The sequence below is a fragment of the Pangasianodon hypophthalmus genome, chromosome 4 (genome assembly GCF_027358585.1).
Source record: "Pangasianodon hypophthalmus isolate fPanHyp1 chromosome 4, fPanHyp1.pri, whole genome shotgun sequence".
NCBI lineage: Eukaryota > Metazoa > Chordata > Actinopteri > Siluriformes > Pangasiidae > Pangasianodon > Pangasianodon hypophthalmus.
In genome coordinates, this window is record NC_069713.1 from 752686 (window position 1) to 772349 (window position 19664).

Below are 19664 nucleotides of genomic sequence, written 5' to 3' on the forward strand. Positions count from 1 at the left end.
CAAGCTTTGCCTGTTACCGGTGTGGAGAGCCAGGCCACACAGCCAGAGTGTGCTGAGCAGTGCTTCCAGATCCGAGCCTAGCTGAAGCCCAGCAGCCTAAGACCCCTGCTGATGGGCGCACGTACTCTGTGCGACATTTAAACGCTTAGTGCCCATGGCAGCTGGGGCATCCATGGGTACACAGCAAGGGCCCCACCCACCCGTCAAGAGGGTTCGCACTGAAGGAGGGGAAACACCCCTAGTGGGTCCCAGGAATGAAGGGGAAGTGGAAGTCAATGGCAAGGCATGCAAGGCTCTCATTGACTCCGGCTCGCAGATCACCAGTATAACGCACAACTACTGGCAGAGCCACCCAGTTCTACAGAAGCAGAAGCTACAGTCTTCTAAAATACCAACAGAGGGTGCAGCAGGTCAGACCGTGCCCTACCATGGTGTCCTGCACATCGACCTGAAAGTGCTGGGGAAAGAGTTCAGCGCTGTACCTACCTTCGTTGTTCCTGATTCCGACTATCGCTCTTCAGTCCCCCTGTTGGTGGGAACCAATGTCATTCGAGCCTCCAGAACCCACCTTCAAGCAGCTTATGGCCCGCAGTTTCTGCAACAGGTCAAAGAGAAGCATCCAGACTGGTACACAGCTTTACTGAAGGTGGAGAGCGCCAAGCAAAGTGAAATGCATGATGTTGTGGGTCCTGCTGTTTACACTGGTCATACAATACACATCCCTGGTGGGAAAGAGATGGATTTAAGGTGTAGGATTAAAACTGGCCCTCAAAGAAAGACTTATACAGCCCTGATAGAAGGCCATCCCTCCTTGCAACTCCCCCAGGACGTCTTAGTGGCCAAAGTGCTTGCGAATGTGAAAAGAGGTTGTGCTCCAGTTAGAGTGATGAATCTTTCCCAACGAGTCATTACGATCAAATGACACACAAGTCTGGCCAGTGCAGTCCTGGTGGACAAGGTGGTAGAGTTCCCTGATAAAAAGCATGGTGAAGCTGGGAACAGAGGGGCATGTCTCAGTCTGGACCAAGTAGTGACTAGCTGCGGGGTTGACCTAAGTGAAGCAGCGGTGGAAAGTGAGGACCAACATGCTCTACTTAAGGATCTGCTAGACAAGAATGCAGATGTGTTCTCCCAACATCCCACAGACTATGGTCACACCACAACAGTACAACATGAGATTCCCCTGGTTGACCCGAGGTCTTTCCGACTGCCAAAAATACCCCCCTCCCAGTGGCAAGATGTGAGGCGGTTATTGATGGAGATGGAGACAGCAGGAGTCATTCGCCCCAGTAAAAGTCCGTACGCATCCCCTGTGGTGGTTGTGACCAAGAAGGATGGGTCACTCCGATTGTGTATTGACTACCAGAAGCTCAACTCCTGCAGCACCCAAGATGCATTCCCTCTGCCAAGGATAGAGGAGACTCTAGAGGCTTTAGGACAAGCAAAGTACTTCTCTACCCTTGACCTTACATCGGGATACTGGCAGGTGGAGGTTGCGGAACAAGACAAGCACAAGACAGCATTCAGCACTCCCATGGGGCTGTTTGAGGCCAATAGAATGCCTTTTGGGCTACAAAACGCACCCTCCACCTTTCAAAGGCTGATGATCTCCTGTTTCGGGGACTTAAATTTCACCCATCTCCTTATTTACCTTGACGACATTATCATTTTCTTTATCATTATTCATTTTTCAAGTCCTTTAATGAACATCTAGAGAGACTCCAGCTGGCTTTCGATAGGCTTCGGGAGCATGGCTTAAAACTGAAACCGTCCAAGTGCCAGCTTGTGAGGAAGGAAGTGCAATACTTGGGTCACTTGGTGTCTGCGGAGGGCATCAGGACAGACCCAGAAAAGATCAACGAGGTTAAGGATTGGGAGAGGCCTACTAATCGTATGGAAGTGCTGCGGTTTTTAGGTTTGGCGGGTTACTATAGGAGGTATGTTAAGGGCTACTCTAATTTGGCTGCTCCATTATACCGCCTCACCTCTGGTGACCCTAGAAAGAAGAAAAGAGGGACCCAGAAAAGCCCAGGCCCTGACCAGCCATTTCTGTGGCCCGCTGAATGCGGTCTTTAAAAGAAAAGCTGATAAGTGCACCAGTGCTAGACTATCCAGACTACAGTCAGCCCTTTCTGCTGCAGACCGATGCCTCAGGAATGGGGCTTGGTGCTGTGCTAGTACAGGTCCAAGATGGGGTGGAATGGGTTATTGCGTATGCGAGCAGAGGCCTGAGCCCACCTGAAATGAGGTATCCGGCACACAAGCTTAAGTTCCTTGCTCTCAAGTGGGCCGTGATGGATAAGTTCCATGACCACCTCTACGGACGCAAGTTCTCTGTTCTGACAGACAATGACCCGCTGAAATATGTAATGATCTCAGCCAAACTCGACGCCACAGGTCAACGATGGGTTTCTCATTTGTCCATATTTGACAGTGACATCCAGTATCAGAGGGGACAGGATAACTCCAACGCTGATGCCCTCTCGCGTATGTCCAATCAGGAGGTGGCGGGGACCCTGCAGTCCTGCCCGCAGCAGTTGAGGACTCGAGGACCGAGACATGAGGAGGCACAAACCACCCAGGAACCTGAGGAGGTCTCAGGCGAGGACGCAGCTGTTACGGAGGAGCCTGAAAGCGGTCGGCCACTGGAGCCCAGTGAGGTGTATGTGGATGTGGGGATGGAGGCATTGCCTGCTATGACCACACAGGCGCTTCGAGCGGGGCAGAAGGAAGACAGAGTCATCGGTCCAAAAAGCTGCGTGAAACCATCAAAACAGCCCTTCACAATGACTCAGGACATCTGGGATTTGAGAGGACACTACAGACACTACTGGCCAAGAATGTTCCAGGAGATCAAGGCTTGGTGCGAACAGTGTGAGAGGTGCTGCCTTAGAAAAACTCCCACAGCCAACGTCAGGGCCCCCTTGTCAGTGTCCATACCAGTGCCCCCATGGAGCTGGTCTGTGTGGACTTCTTAATGCTGGAGAAGTCCAAGGGTGGTATGGAGAATGTGCTCATTGTTATGGATCACTTTTCTTGCTACGCACAGGCCTACCCCTCCAGAGACCATAAGGCAGGCACAGTAGCCAGGATCTTGTGGAGGAATTTCTTCTGCTATTTTGGGATCCGTGCAAGGGTACACTCTCAAGGGCGCAATTTTGAAAGTGCAATTGTGAAGGAGCTATGCAAGTGTGCTGGCATCACTAAAACCCACACCACGCCCTAATCACCCGTGATTGTAGAGGGGGCAAGTCAGATGGTGAGATACACTATATTACCAAACGTATTTGGTCACCCATCCAAATGATCAGAATCAGGTGTCCTAATCACTTGGCCTGGCCACAGGTGTATAAAATCAAGCACTTAGGCGTGCAGACTGTTTTTACAAACATTTGTGAAAGAATGGGCCGCTCTCAGGAGCTCAGTGAATTCCAGCGTGGAACTGTCATAGGATGCCACCTGTGCAACAAATCCAGTCGTGAAATTTCCTCGCTCCTAAATATTCCACAGTCAACTGTCAGCTTTATCATAACAAAATGGAAGAGTTTGGGAACAACAGCAACTCAGCCACGAAGTGGTAGGCCACGTAAACTGACGGAGAGGGGTCAGCGGATGCTGAAGCGCATAGTGCAAAGAGGTCGTCGACTTTCTTCACAGTCAATTGCTACAGAGCTCCAAACTTCATGTGACCTTCAGATTAGCCCAAGTACAGTACGCAGAGAGCTTCATGGAATGGGTTTCCATGGCCGAGCAGCTGCATCCAAGCCACACATCAACAAGTGCAATGCAAAGCGTCGGATGCAGTGGTGTAAAGCACGCCGCCACTGGACTCTAGAGCAGTGGAGACGCGTTCTCTGGAGTGATGAATCACGCTTTTCCATCTGGCAATCTGATGGACGAGTCTGGGTGTGGAGGTTGCCAGGAGAACGGTACATTTTGGACTGCACTGTGCCGAGTGTGAACTCTGGTGGAGGAGGAATTATGGTGTGGGGTTGTTTTTCAGGAGTTGGGCTTGGCCCCTTAGTTCCAGTGAAAGGAACTTTGAATGCTTCAGGATACCAAAACATTTTGGACAATTCCATGCTCCCAACCTTGTGGGAACAGTTTGGAGCGGGCCCCTTCCTCTTCCAACATGACTGTGCACCAGTGCACAAAGCAAGGTCCATAAAGAATAAAGACATGGATGACAGAGTCTGGTGTGGATGAACTTGACTGGCCTGCATAGAGTCCTGACCTCAACCCGATAGAACACCTTTGGGATGAATTAGAGCGGAGACTGAGAGCCAGGCCTTCTCGACCAACATCAGTGTGTGACCTCACCAATGCGCTTTTGGAAGAATGGTCAAAAATTCCTATAAACACACTCCTCAACCTTGTGGACAGCCTTCCCAGAAGAGTTGAAGCTGTAATAGCTGCAAAAGGTGGACCGACATCATATTGAACCTTATGGGTTAGGAATGGGATGGCACTTAAGTTCATATGTGAGTCAAGGCAGGTGAGCGAATACTTTTGGTAATATAGTGTAAGTGAGGCAGGCATTGAATTGGAGGGTGAAGAGGAAACAGGGGGTGATGGTTCAGATGAGATTCTGGACAGGGTCCTGATTGGAACAGCCGATGAAGGGCGGGGGCAAATGAGCACAGAGGAGGCTGACATGTGGACAGAAGAAACAAGTAATGGAGAGGGAGTGCCACTCAAGGGCCCAACCCTCCAAGGTATCATAGAGGTGCAGTTATGGGAACGCTCCTGCTACAAGATGAGATGCTCTGGAATCGGTTTCACTGTTTCTGAACTGTAGGATTTTTATTGCAGGTTTTCTGGGAGCCCCAGTTAAAGACATCGAGAACTTACAGATGTTGGCCTTAACGTGTCAGCGTAGATAGACGTCTATTCCAGTCCTGTCTACACCACACCAGACTTCTCTCTGCATTGTGTAGATGGCTGACTACCACCAAGTTCTCTTCAGGTGTATAGAAACATAACAAAGGGACCAACTGAATACTGCAAGAGCAAAGAACTTGCCTTACTTCAGAAATAAATGTTAACTGCAAAGGAAAATAATTTATCTACTATATTTCTCTGTGCTCTGTTTTCAAGGGTAACATTTATTTATAAAGTGTTTACTGTGTAAGGTATAGTTTAAAAATCCTGTGATCTACTGACACTAATGTTGTTCCACACCTGTATGTGTTTCTTTTGTGGAACACCATTCCTCACCTTTCATGTATTTTATAGAAGAAAGAGGCAGTGATAGTGAATGGTGACTGAGGCTCTTAACGTTCTGCCTTACATCTCCTTATAAAAGTCAGACAGGTTTGGAACAAAATAAGAGTGTGTATATTATGACAAGTTTCGTTTTGGGGTAAACTATCTCTTTTAATTTGTAACTTTGAGACTAGTGATATTAGCGTATAATTTATTTTTATTAATCTATTTGTGAATGCATGGATGTGAAGGCATTTTTCTATATTTGGCTATTTAGTCTTAAGATTTATATACTACAAAAATTTATTCTAAAGATGTATTTGTAAAACAGTGAGTAACGGAATGTGATGTGTGTTTAAAGAATTATTATATATATATCGGCTGATTTATCTATTTATTTGAGTATTTGCGAGTTTAAAAACAATTAGAAAATGCGTTGATTGTGTGAAGTCGTTTCAGCGTACATTAAGCAAACCAATGACATCGCTTCTGCGTTTGTTTTCAGTGGCGTGTACGACGTTGGTTCAACACGACTTCGATAAGCAAAAAGATGTTGGATCAACGTCACAGATCAACGCTGTTTCCATGCCGACAGAGAGAGACATCGATTCTGTGTTGCTTCTATGTCAGTTTGCTATCTGGGTTTATACATATTTTCTGATCTAGTTACCGTAATAAAGTAAACAAAATAGTTGCAGTGTTGTTATGTAGCAATATCCATGCACGCAGAGGCGTATCTACAGAGCAGGCAAGGCCAGCAATTACCTGCTGCCCCGCATTCTGAGAGGCCCCTGAGGGCTGATCTTTTAAATCATCAGAAATTTTCATCTTAAAATAATGCGCAGCAACATCTCAGCAACCCCCTTTAGGGGCGCTGTCTCGTTTGTGACTTGTTTATGCTTCTGCGCCACCCCTTCACACTCGAGTCGCACGAGCTTTAACTCCTGAAGATGAAGAGGACATACTGTACCTATCTGGCAGCCAGAAGCGCAAGAGAAAACAAGAAGAGGAGGAAAAGAGGAAACAGGACAGCGGTAAGTGATGGAGATAATGAGGAATGAATTAAGGATAATTAAAGACAAACAAACCCACATCCTGTTGTCCAATTTCAGTTTTAGTTCACCTTATTATTTGCAAGATGAATTACTGGTGCTAGTTAGCTAGGGTTAGCATGTTTTGAGTAGAGTTAGCAGTTCTTAATGTGGTCTGAAATGCAATAGATGTTACCTGGAATGATGCGCAGGACACCGGCGGCGCTGCTTGGAAAGTATCAGTGCTGTACTGTGTCTCTTGCTCCTGTGGATCAATACTGTACGTTAGTGAATATGTTAGTTAATATTAGTTAACATGACATTAAACCTAATTTACATGAAGACAGATCATCGTTCATTTAAAAATCCAGTTTAAAACCAACAACACACCGAGGTGCTACTAAAATCACAACTGCTTACCTGTTCTTCAGGTGACGATGGAGTAATGTCCTATTTCCCTTCTCTTTGTGTTTTCTTCAAACTTCAGAGCAAAGGAGACAAAACAAACATCTGCTGAACACGAACCTGCTGCTGAACCTGCAGTCAAAAGCAACCAGAACTTCAACCAGCAACAAAACCCCCACAATCCTAAACTACAGCGATACACAACGACGCAAAATAGAAAATAATTCAGCAACAAACCCCCACAATCCTAAACTACAGCGATACACAACGATGCAAAATAGAAAATAACTCAACAACAAACCCCCACAATCCTAAACTACAGCGATACGCGACGACGCAAAATAGAAAATAATTCAGCAACAAACCCCTACAATCCTAAACTACAGCGATACGCGACGACGCAAAATAGAAAATAATTCAGCAACAAACCCCTACAATCCTAAAGTACAGCGATACGCAACGATGCAAAATAGAAAATAATTCAGCAACAAACCCCCACAGTCCTAAACTACAGCGATACACGACGACACAAAATAGAAAATAATTCAGCAACAAACCCCCACAGTCCTAAACTACAGCGATACACGATGACGCAAAATAGAAAATAATTCAGCAACAAACCCCCTCAATCCTAAACCTCTGAATCTTTTGATTCCTTTCACCAAAATGACTTGTTCAGATTCATTCAGTGACCCTTTCCGTAAGTTAATAATTCGGCAACAAAGAGAATTTGCAGATTATTGGTTCCTTTAATGATGTCAATAATAAATTTACAGGATCTGGGGCCTCATTTCTAAAACTTTGTGTGGATGCCAGGGTGAAAGTGTGCATATGCACAAAGCCCAGAAAACTGCATGCACGCAAAAATAAAATCAGGTTTATAAAACTTTGCAAACGCGCACCTGCATGATGACACCTGAAGCAGTCTCCCACCTGTAGCAGTCTCCTACATCCAGACAGTGCAGTCGCCCTTGAAGCAGGCCAGTGGTTGGGCTGAATGCACGTGAGAGAGCGTGTCATTGTATAGTGTATAGTGTACATTGTATACCCTTACTCCCGTATAGTCCTGCGTGGTGTGTGTCGGTACCGTTATTCCCGTATAGTCCCGCGCGGTGCGCATCGGTACCCTTACTCCCGTATAGTCCCGCGTGGTGCGTGTCGGTACCGTTACTTCCGTATAGTCCCGCGTGGTGCGCGTCGGTACCGTTACTCCCGTATAGTCCTGCGTGGTGCGCGTCGGTACCCTTACTCCCGTATAGTCCCGCGTGGTGCGTGTCGGTACCGTTACTCCCGTATAGTCCCGCGTGGTGCGTGTCGGTACCGTTACTCCCGTATAGTCCCGCGTGGTGTGCGTCGGTACCGTTACTCCCATATAGTCCTGCGTGGTGCGTGTCCGTACCGTTACTCCTGTATAGTCCTGCGTGGTGCGCGTCGGTAACCCTACTCCCGTATAGTCCCGCGTGGTGTGTGTTGGTACCCTTACTCCCGTATAGTCCCCCGTGGTGCGCGTCGGTACCCTTACTCCCGTATAGTCCCGCGTGTTCCGTGTCGGTACCCTTACACCTCTATAGTCCCGTGTGGTGCGCGTCGGTACCGTTATTGCCGTATAGTCCCGCGTGGTGCACGTCGGTACCCTTACTCCTGTATAGTCCTGCGTGGTGCGCATCGGTACCGTCACTCCTGTATAGTCCTGCGTGGTGTGCGTCGGTACCCTTACTCCTGTATAGTCCTGCGTGGTGCGCATCGGTACCGTTGCTCCTGTATAGTCCTGCGTGGTGCGCGTCGGTACCGTTACTCCTGTATAGTCCCGCGTGGTGCGCGTCGGTACCGTTACTCCCGTATAGTCCTGCGTGGTGTGCATTGGTACCCTTACTCCCGTATAGTCCCGCGTGGTGCGTGTCGGTACCGTTACTCCCGTATAGTCCTGCGTGGTGCACGTCGGTACCGTTACTCCTGATGTGTAATGATCTGTGGTTCAGACTCCAGTGACTTCAGCTGCCAGTCATACAGTTTATTCCTTTCAGATATTAATATCACTTCTTCATCACTTCTTGTTCCATATAAATATTCTCTTTCTTTATGGCTTATTATTTGTTATTTATTTAATTAAATATCTCTCTGTAGTCACTAATGCATGTTTTATTTAAATAACACTTTAACAGTTGGCTTTATTGCCATTTACAGTAGCTACATGTCTCTCCTCAGTGTAGTCATGTTTATCTACTGAACTCCAGAACAAAGACCTCAGCAGCAGGTAAATTAAAGACAACACTGACCCCTACTGGCCTGTCTGTGACATTACACATTAAATCCACACTTTTTCATATTATATGTACTCAGCTCTTTAAGACTGATGGTTAGCTCAGTTACCTCAGATTTTACCTCAGATTAGCTCAGATTTTCTCAGTTACCTCAGATTAGCTCAGTTAGCACGTCTCAGATTTAAGTTACCTCAGTTATCTCAAAATTCATTGAAAATTCATTCTTCTTGTGAGCTGAAAACCATTTAGGCAACATCTCTCAAGCGTCATGCGGTAACCATGGAGATTTCTGAGTTGTCTTCTTAAGTGACAGAAACTAATTTGGAAATTTTCTAGCACTGACAAACATGAGGTTCGATAGATAGCTGGATAGCTAGAGGGATGAATGGACAGATATATAATTAGATAGACAGATAGATAGATAGACGGACAGACAGATAGATATTCGTTATTCATCCCAAAGGGGAAATTTAGGATAAATATAGTGAAACTCCACACAGGCACCCAGGAGCAGGATCAAACTCGGAGGAAAGCGCTACAATAGGCTAGTGTCACTGTGATTGACAGGGGAGAGAGAGTATGCCCCTCCCACCCAGAGAGCACAGCCAGTTTAGCCCTCTTGTACTCTCGGCCACGAAAGGCTGTGGCATTGTGGGGACTTAAACTCGTGATCTCCAAGCGAAAGCAGGGTTTTTGATGTTCCTTACCAATAAACTCCAATCTGACCTGTGATATTTTGCGTTGTCACTTCAGAGCTCGTTACGGTTCCTGATTATAAAAATAGTCTGTTTGTTGTTTATCCTCTCATCCATTATGATTATAGTGTGTTTCAGTGAGATGGCCATGACTGGTGATCAGAGAGCACAAAAATATCTCCCCATAAAGACATCATTACACTCCTTACAAAATAAAACACTGTATGTATAGTCAGTAAACCTGCGCTTTTTACACTGAACAGAGTTAGTGAGTAGTTTTGTTTAGGGCAGACGCTGCATTACTAGCAGGCAGGTGTAAGTTTTTAGGTATGCTACTGTACTTGCTGGGACTGTTAATTTTTTAGTAGTTGGTGAACTCAAACGTAGCAGTTGTTTATGTTCACACTAAGCTGTGATGGAGCTTACGGTCTACAGCTGCAACCATCTGCTGGTGTTTTAAAGCTGTGCTGTTTCAGAGTGACTCTGTCCCAGTGTAGATGCACAATTCCACTTCAACACTCTTCCTGTGCACTAGCCCTGCCCGTGGACCCGAAGTTTTACCAGTGAATGTGCTGATCACTGATCAGATCATCTGTCTCCCAACAGAGGATGGCTTACTTTTAGAGTCTGGTTCCTCTCAAGGTTTCTTCCTCATGTTGTCTCAGGGGGTTTTCCTTCACCACTGTCTCCTCTGGCTTGTTCATTAAGGATCTAAAACCAGACCTGCATTTCTGTAAAGCTGCTTTAGCACAATGTCCATCGTTAAAAATCACTATATAAATAAAATTGAACTGAGTGAAATCTGGCCAGTCTGGGTTTATATCAGATGTGATCTCACAGCACAGGTGAAATAACATCACAGTCTGAAATCTTGTGTTGGCTTTAATAAAACTCAGCAGGTCCAAAGTGCCAGTGCTGAAAGCACAGTGGAGGTCAGGAGGTATCTGACTGATTTACATTTCTAGTGTTTAGCAGAGACTCTTATCCAGAGAGATTCATACCTCTAAGAACAGAAACCCACTGGAGTCCTGCAGGACAAATTCTGCTTCTTTTACAGATGCAATAATGAAGCAGCTGCAGACTTAATCTACATTTGAATAAAGACAGAGTAAAGTATAACATTAAATAAAAGGATAAATGTTTTAAATATTTTCTGATGTTCCTAGTAAAAAGCCCCAGCAAAAATTATTTCCCAAAATAAAAACATACAAGTTTATTTGTGTTTTTCTGCATTTGTTTGTCTGAGGGAGGGAAGGAGAGGAGGAGTTGAGTGGCAGTAGCAGTGGTATGAAAACCCTTGTGAGGATATGACCACACCAAGAGATTGAGTATAGAGGGAGAACAGGAGAGGATCAAGTACTGAGCCTTGTGGGACACCAGTGGAGAGTCTGCAGGGAGCAGATGTGGATCTCCTCCATGACACCACCGGCTGTACCACCAATTCCTAGACTCACACGTGTGTGTGAGGACACACCCAGTAAACACTGATCAGTCCCAGCTAGTGAACACGTGTGTATGAGGACACACCCAGTAAACACTGATCAGTCCCAGCTAGTGAACACGTGTGTATGAGGACACACCCAGTAAACACTGATCAGTCCCAGCTAGTGAACACGTGTGTGTGAGGACACACCCAGTAAACACTGATCAGTCCCAGCTAGTGGGAAAGTTACTGAGCAGCTCAGACTGACATGGAGCAGCTCACAGGGAGAGGAATCACAACAGACAGGTGGGAAAAACATGAGCTTTCAAGGTTCACAAACCTGAACACTTCTGGAGAAAGTCAGAGCAGAAACAACGATGCAAAACAGAAAATAATCCAGACATGCTGCATGAAGTTATAAATCTCTTCCCTCTGTTACTCCATTCTTATGTTTGAGCTTCAGGTTCTCCCCCTGCTCCAGCATCATTCGGTTCTCCTCTTGCTCCAACATCATTCGGTTCTCCTCCTGCTCCAACATCATTCGGTTCTCCTCCTGCTCCATCATCATTTGGTTCTCTCGTAGGTTAGTCGTTGCTGAGGTACCATTCCAGCTCTGATGTCTTCCTGCTCCACTGCTGCTCCTCTGTACAAGCTAATAGAGATGAAACGTATAAAAAGTCATTAAAGCGCACAGTATTAAATACTAATCACCAACTTCAAAACCTACACTCAATAAATTCATCACATCTCCTGAAAGGCTGAGGAATAAAATTAAGATGAATTCAGTTGAAAGTCTTTATTTATAAAGAGACTGTAGAGGATTTGCTTCTCAGAGTGAGACTGGAGGAATTCAGTTTTAAAGAGTCAGAGCATCGTATGTAATGCTGAGTGTTCAGATAAATATTTAAAACTATTAATAATCTGATGTTTAAACAGTTAACTGTTCTCTCTCAGTGATCATGTGAGATTACTGAATTAAACGTGGAACTATTCTGACAGTAAAAGTGTAATTTATAGGTGATAATTCTATTTATTTTGTGGAAGTGTGCATGCAGTGACTGAGTGGCGTCTAATCAGGGTGATGTGCTGTGGATTTTATTCTCGTTACAGCACACAGTCATGTGATCTCTGATGTCACGGAGCTGCACGTGGCTGGTACTTACTTCATCTCTTTGGCAGCAATGAACTTGTTTCCTCTGGTACCAGATTATCACAAGCAGCACAACAACAAGCAGCAGCCCAAACACTATCAGGATAATCACCCACCATGGTAGCGCTCTCTCTGTCTCAAACACACACACACACACACACACACAGTGTATAATATGTAATAATGAGTGTTGTGTTATCCATGTTGTTACAGATGTTATTAACAGTAGATCATGACAGAAGTACACTACACACTAAATCTATACAACTGTATTTATATCATTTTGACATTTTAAGTCATTTCCTCCTGTTGTTACCTACTACACTGTCTCTCTAAAGACCAGTGCACCAGACTGAGACTAGATAAAATGTTAGCTCATCATTAACAACAAGAACAGCTCTGGATTAATTATCACTGATTATATTATATTACCAGACCTATAAACCTCTACACGCTCTAACAGCGGAGTGTAGTGATAGAATGTATTTGTATTTGCAAGTTCTTAAACTAACCACTAGGTGTCAGTAGTGTTACACTTACCAGTGGGGTGTGTGGATTACGAAGCTGTGGTGGCTTCTATTCCCGTCCTGAAAAATAGAATAAAAATCAGTTTGTTACAACACTGTTTCTTTATTGGATCAAGAAACATTACATGGTACCAGGAGTGGTGATCACCACCACCCAGAGTGTTCATGGATAGTGTTAAACCGCCTGACGCTGTGAACTGGACGGGGAATATTGATTGTGAATGGAGAACATTTAAACAAAGATTTACGCTCTACCTGCAAGCAGTGGGCCTTGATGAAGCGTCGGATGCACGTAAAATTGCACTGCTACTCACCGTCGCGGGACCTCAATCTACAGAGGTGTTTAACACGCTCGTGTTTGAACAGGCCGAAGAAAAAGGCAAATACGACGTGGTAATTGAGAAGTTTGACTCACACTGCTCGACGAAAAAAAAAGAGACTTTTGAAAGGTATGTTTTTTTGTTCTCGTCTGCAGCAACAGTTTCTTAATAGATTTAAAGTTGAAAGCAAGGACATGCAATTTCGGACAGTTGCAAGATTCAATGATTCGTGACCAAATTGTGTTTGGCATCAATGATAAAAAAGTGAGGGAGAGCCTCTTGAGAGAGACAGAGCTTACCTTGAATGAAGCTGTACGGATATGTCATGCCAGTGAGATTGCTCTTCAGCCTGTTAAAACTTTTTATGAAACCACAAAGACGAGTGGAAGTGACAGTTCATCTGTAGCTGCAGTAACAGAGAAGATGCAGAGATGTGGAATGAGTAAAGTGAAACAACAAAAGGAGAAAGAACTGTTTAACTGTAAGAGATGTGGCAGAAAACACCCACCAAAGCAGTGCCCAGCCTACGGCAAAGTCTGTGCCAAATGTAAAGGGCAGAATCATTTTGCCAAGCAATGCTTTTCCAAAGGGTCAAAAGAGTCAAACAGAGTCAAAAGGAGCATGTACATACAGTGGAAGAAACAGATCTCAGTGACACATTCTTTGTTAGTCTTATTTTTCCAGACTTAAGAATTGTAGTACTTTTCTAGCCCACTGTTTAAAGGAAAGGGGGGAAGCCTGTTTCCATCTGAGCAGAATCAATTGCCTCACCAGCAGAGAATAAAAGATGCATAGCGGTTGATATCACTGTTTGAAAGAGTGGTCTTTTCACTGACAATACCAAAGATGGCTTTTAGAGGGTTTGGACTAACATTTTTACTAAATCTTAGAATAAGACTCAAAAATCAGTGACCAGAAAGCAAACAGCCTGAGACAAACCCAAAACATACGGGCAAGTGTAGCAGGGGATTGAATGCATCTTGAGTTCGGTCAATACGAGGAGAATATATTTGCCCACCTGGCCTTAGATAAGTGAAGTCTGTGTACCACTTTAAATTGCAAGAGACTGTATCTGGCATAAATAGAAGACCCATGAACCCTATATTTAGCCTCATGTCACTCCTTGTCAGTCACACAAAGTTTAGGATCTAGTTGCCAAGAGTCTCTGTGCATTATTAGGAGTGGACGATAATGATGCAGGTTTTATGTACAAACTGAAGATAGTACCTCTCTGAGCCGGCCTGACAGGAAAAAACTGGACTATTTTTCCCAAGTTAATTACTGCTTGATTAACCTGCTGATTGCTGGATTTGAACTGTCCTGTGAACAATCTGCAACTGATAGGACATCCCTGACCAGAGGACGAAGCCTCTCAGACAAGAGGAACCTCTGTCAAACTTATTGATCTAGACCGTTGGCCAAGACCAGATGGCTCACCCAACACGATGGTAAAACTGGGGCAGGGGCAGGGGGACTCACCCAAGGACCCTCATGGAATGAGACCTTTGTTCTCCCCAGGAACACAAAGTTCACCACCCTTCACACATTCCACAGAACCCAGCTTTAATAGACTACATAAGGCTACTTTACATCTCCTGTAAGGAAAATTACTTTTAAGATGATGCACCATAGTTTGAAAACTTGCCTCTTTTAATGTCATTCTGTATATGTGTCATGCTTATAGCCACCAGGTCATTATGATGCTTTTTGATCATTTAACAGGGATCATAGTGTTCGTTTGTGTATCAATAACAGCAGGTATGTCATGTCTGGTATGTGTGTGATCACTATTGAATTTCCTAAGGGGTGGTATAACGTGAAGTTGAGTATGATGTATTACATGCATGTTACCCAATTCCTTACCAAAGTTCTAACTTAACCTTATGCAAAGTTTGCAAAGCACATAACTCAGAGACCAGAATGTTAATTAGTGTCAGAGGAGGAGGATACAGTTTACACCCTGCCCCAAGATCCTGCTGATTGGAGCAAACACTTTGGGGTCAGCCCAACTGGAAAGGGTTAAACACATCCAACACATCTTTGCAAGGGTCTCATCCAGCACATCTGTAAGAGAGTCCATCAACATCTTCAGGGAGCCTCTACCAACATCGTCAAGGAGTTCTCTTCAACTAACAGCTCAAGAGAGTCTCCATCCACATCTGAAGGAAGTCTCATCAACCAAGAGCTTAAGAAGTTCTCGCCCCTCGTCATCACGAGGAGATCATGCTTGCTCCGAGACTCTGCATCCAGACTGGGTCCTGCAAAGCCTCCAACTCCCGCCTTCACACCGTTGTGAACCACTCATCAAAGTTTTGCAACCCGCCTACGAGACTCTGCCGGGTTCGCACCTCACTCTGTTTATCAGCCCCATTGGTCTTTCGAAACGCTACACAAGGCCAACCAGACCACCGACCAATCAACATCACCGGAAACTCCTTCCAAACAACAACGCAACGAGGGAATCCCTGGCAACACAAACGCAAGTATAGTACCTCCAGATTCTTGCTGAACTGGTGCATTTAATACAAGTTTAAAGCCCTTCTAAACGAAGCGAATGTTAAATTAAACTGATAAGTTGATGGTTCATTCAGGTCATGGTCTGAGAAACTGCTAGAAACTCAGACTTTCATTCACTCTCTTTTCAAAGCCATTTTCACCCCTGTTTACGTGTGTGTGTGTGTGTGTGTGTGTGTTAGATTAGTTTCTGTGTTTTAGAATAGTAATAAAGTCTCGTCTGATTTTTAAAGGCCAGTGTCTTGTGTCTCTGTGCTTCAAATTTATTGCCTTAAACTGCCGATCTTGTTACTGTGCTCTTAATGTAGTGTTTCACTATATTTAGGATATTATTGCCGGTGGCCACGGAGGTAATATCCCATACACAATTAATAAATACACTCAATTCAACTTATCGCTGGATGAATAGTTGATCAGCTATTAAAATATCAAGTTTACAAATTTCCACTTCTCAGCTGATCTGTTAATCTCCTACATATATTGGTGGAGAATACATCAGCTTAACCTAAACAGCTAAATTCCTTACAATAAATAACTCAGAAATATTTCCTGATACAACCACACCAAGATATGTGACACTGTCTGGGGCTAATTTAAATGGATAAGCAGAAAAGGAAGATAGTTTTGCAGCTTGATTTATAGGAAATAGCTCACTCTTGGAAAGATTGACATTATATCCTGACATAGTGCTGAAATGCTCAAATACAGCCACAACGTGAGGAAGAGAATTATGTGGATCTGAGATATACAGGAGCAGGTCATCTGCGTATAATGATAATTTACGCTCTCTGCCCCTCTAATAATTCCCTGAATAACTGATGTTGATCTCAGCAAAACAGCTAAAGGTTCAATCGCTACTGTGAAAAGTGGGGACACATGGGGCCTCCCTGTCTAGTTCCCCTGTGTAATGGAAGAAATTGTGAACTAATATTATTAGTGATGACAGATGAGGAGGGAAAAGCATACAGAAATTTTACCCATGATAAGAACTTTGGGCCCAAACCGAATTTCTTTAAACAGCTGAAAAGATCCACTTCTCTCTATCAAAAGCTTTTTCAGCATCTAGAGATATTATAATTTCTGGTATAAGCTTATTTATATAAAGGGAGTAAATAATATCAAATACTCTGTGAACATTAAAAAAAGAAAATCGATTTTTTATGAATCTGGTCTGGTCCTGTGTTATGATGGAAGGTAGAACATTCTCCAATCTTTGGGTTAAAACTTTTGCCAATATTTTACAGCCCACATTAAGCAAAGACACAGGCCAAAACGATCCACAGTTAAGGAGATCTTTCCCTTTCTTAAGTAGCACTGAAACTGCTGCTTGATAAAATGTATGTGGAAGACGGTCTACAAGAAATGATTCCTCACATACTGCCAGTAAAAGAGGTTTTAGTTTTTCCTTGAACATTTTTAAAAATTCTACTGTGAAACCATCAGGGTCTGGGGTTTTTGAGTTTTGCATATTTAAAAGAGCCAAATTAAGTTCTTCTAGGTTTAGGGGCTTCTCTGGTTCTGCTTCATCATCCACAAGAATTTGGGGGAAAAAAATCAAGGTCGGATGGGTCGTGCTCAATTTCAGACGAATATAAGGAAGTATAGAATTGTTTTAAAAACTGAATTCATTTCTAATTCATCCTTTGTGACTTTACCATCATCCTTACGGATGTACGTTATTATATTAGAAGGTGATCTGTGTGAGAATTTGAACGCTAATACAATTTAGAACGAGACTGAAGAAGTCGTTCCGTTTGTTCAGTTGTTATTCGGTCAGTCTCAGTTTGCAGCCTTGTTCTTTCTGTAAAAAGTTCAGATGAAGGCTTAGTTGTGGGTTTTGAGTCTAATTGTTTAATCTGAGTGATGAGATCATTCCAGTGCTGTTTACTTTTCTTTTTTTTTTTAATCTCCCAAGATGAAAATTAAATTATTTCCTCCATCAAGCAAGCTTTTAAAGAGTGTAGCTTCACTCTCATCTGGAGAATGGTTGAGAGATAAAAAAGACATCAATTTGTAAATGTTGCCTTTTTTCACTTTTTTCACAAAACCACAAAGCTAAAGCAGCAATAAAACCGGAAGTGAAAAACCAGGTGTTCTTCCTGAAAGCGCTGAAGCGCACACACAACCACAGACACACCACACACACACACAGCGAGCTCCTACACACCCACACACAGACACACACACCACATTATTTTAAATAGATCAGTAACAAAACAAACACACAACAATTCATAGTATCTGTGAGTATACAGGCTAAAAAATGGCAATATCGATCGAAGTTTAAAGAGACAATAATAATAATAATAATATAGTTTCTTAAAAAAAGGTTTTTTTTTGTAAATTTATTTTTATCTGGCTTAAAACTTTTTAGAGTCTCATGTATATATATATGTATATATATATATATGAGAGTCTAAAAAGTATATATATACACACACACATTTATATAAATCTTTTAGCCTGTATACTGATAGATACTGTCAATTGCTGTTGTTCATTTTGTGACTTATTTAATTAAAATGATCGTTTTGTAGAAAGTTAAGCTGCTTTTTACGTGCGGCTTCATTAACCGTGCTTTCAGGAGGAGCAGTGAGATTACTCGCAGTGTCAGGAGCCTTTCTGTTGTTTATCCTGAGACAGCAAGCTCACTACATTAACGATAGTTTCTCTAGTAAATACACCACCTTTTGGCGTTTATTAGCAAAAACAATAAAAACACTAAACACTACTCAAAATAACAATCCGGTATTTCTCTACAACTATTTACAGAACTATTTACTGTCAGGTGTTTTATTTATTTATTTATTTATTTATTTTCCACGGCGGCCATTTTACAGAAACTCTTCATGACGAGTTTATTAAAAGTGCAGCTCTGTATTAACACATAAACTCATCTCAGTCGCTTAAACTGTAATATTTATATAACATTTGTGTGTTATAATATCTGTAATTAACTCACCGTGTGAAGGTTGAAAACTCAGTTTGCTCCACTCCGCTCCGTGCCGCTGAAGCTTCACCTTTTACACTTTCATATTTGATTCACGCATGCGCACTTCACTCTCACAGCTAGTGATCTGTAACAGCCTGCATCAGTCTTTTACAGGTTTTTTTTTTCAAAGTTGCGTTTTTTTCTCAGTCTGTTTTAAAGTCAAAGTCAAAGTCAACTTTATTGTCAATTCTGCTATATGTACAGGACACACAGAGGATTGAAATTTCATTTCCCTCAGAACCATGGTGTGAGAAACCAACATAACAAGACAAATGATTAAAAAAGTAAAATAAAATAAAATAAAATAAAATATGTACACTATAGACATTCACGGCACATGTGAGTGTGTAGATATTTACATTTTAATGCAAACGAGAGAGCAGCAGTAGTAAAAGTGGCTTGTGCATTTGTGTGATTTGGGGTGTGTGTGTGTGTGTGTGTGTGTGTGTGTGCAGTTACAGTTCGGTGACTCTTAAGGCAGAGAGGGGAGAGAGTTGAGCTTTCTGACAGCCTGGTGGCTGAAGCTGTTCTTCAGTCTTGTGGTTCGGGCCTGGAGGCTGCGAAATCTCCTCCCCGATGGCAGAAGACTAAAGAGGCCTTGTAAGGGGTGGGTGGGGTCCCTGGGTGGGTGGCGTCCCCCGCTGTGCTGAGTGCTTTTTGGGGTCCCCCGCTATGCTGAGGTCCCCCGCTATGCTGAGTGCTTTTTGGGGTCCCCCGCTATGCTGAGTGCTTTTTGGGGTCCCCCGCTATGCTGAGGTCCCCCGCTATGCTGAGTGCTTTTTGGGGTCCCCCGCTATGCTGAGGTCCCCCGCTATACTGAGTGCTTTCCGGGTTAACTGGGTGCTGTAAATGTCTGTGAGGGAAGGTAATGTGGCACTGATGATTTTTCCTGCTGCGTTCATTATGCGTTGCAGTGTCTTCTGGTTTTGAGCAGTGCTGTTCCCAAACCACACAGTGATGCAGCTGGTCAGGATACTTTCAATGGTGCCACGGTAGAATGAGTACATGATGGGTGTCGGGACTCTGGCTCTTCTCACTTTGCAGAGGAAATAGAGGCATTGTTGTGCTTTCATGGCCAGAGATGCAGTGTTGGTGGTCCAGGAGAGGTCCTCTGTTATGTGCACACCCAGAAACTTGGTGC

At 43.7% G+C, this 19664-nt stretch overlaps 1 protein-coding gene across 1 annotated transcript; it reads right to left on the reverse strand.

The window, feature by feature from the left end:
- Positions 1-7370: 7370 nt before the first annotated feature.
- Positions 7371-18589, reverse strand: LOC128318180 (TRIO and F-actin-binding protein-like). Its single transcript, XM_053233583.1, has 5 exons — positions 18494-18589; positions 13317-13423; positions 12711-12757; positions 12184-12302; positions 7371-11672 (listed from the first exon to the last, which is right to left on the reverse strand). The coding sequence occupies exon 5, from the start codon at positions 8500-8502 to the stop codon at positions 7588-7590; it is 915 nt and encodes a 304-aa protein (XP_053089558.1). The 5' UTR covers positions 8503-11672; positions 12184-12302; positions 12711-12757; positions 13317-13423; positions 18494-18589; the 3' UTR covers positions 7371-7587.
- Positions 18590-19664: the final 1075 nt, after the last annotated feature.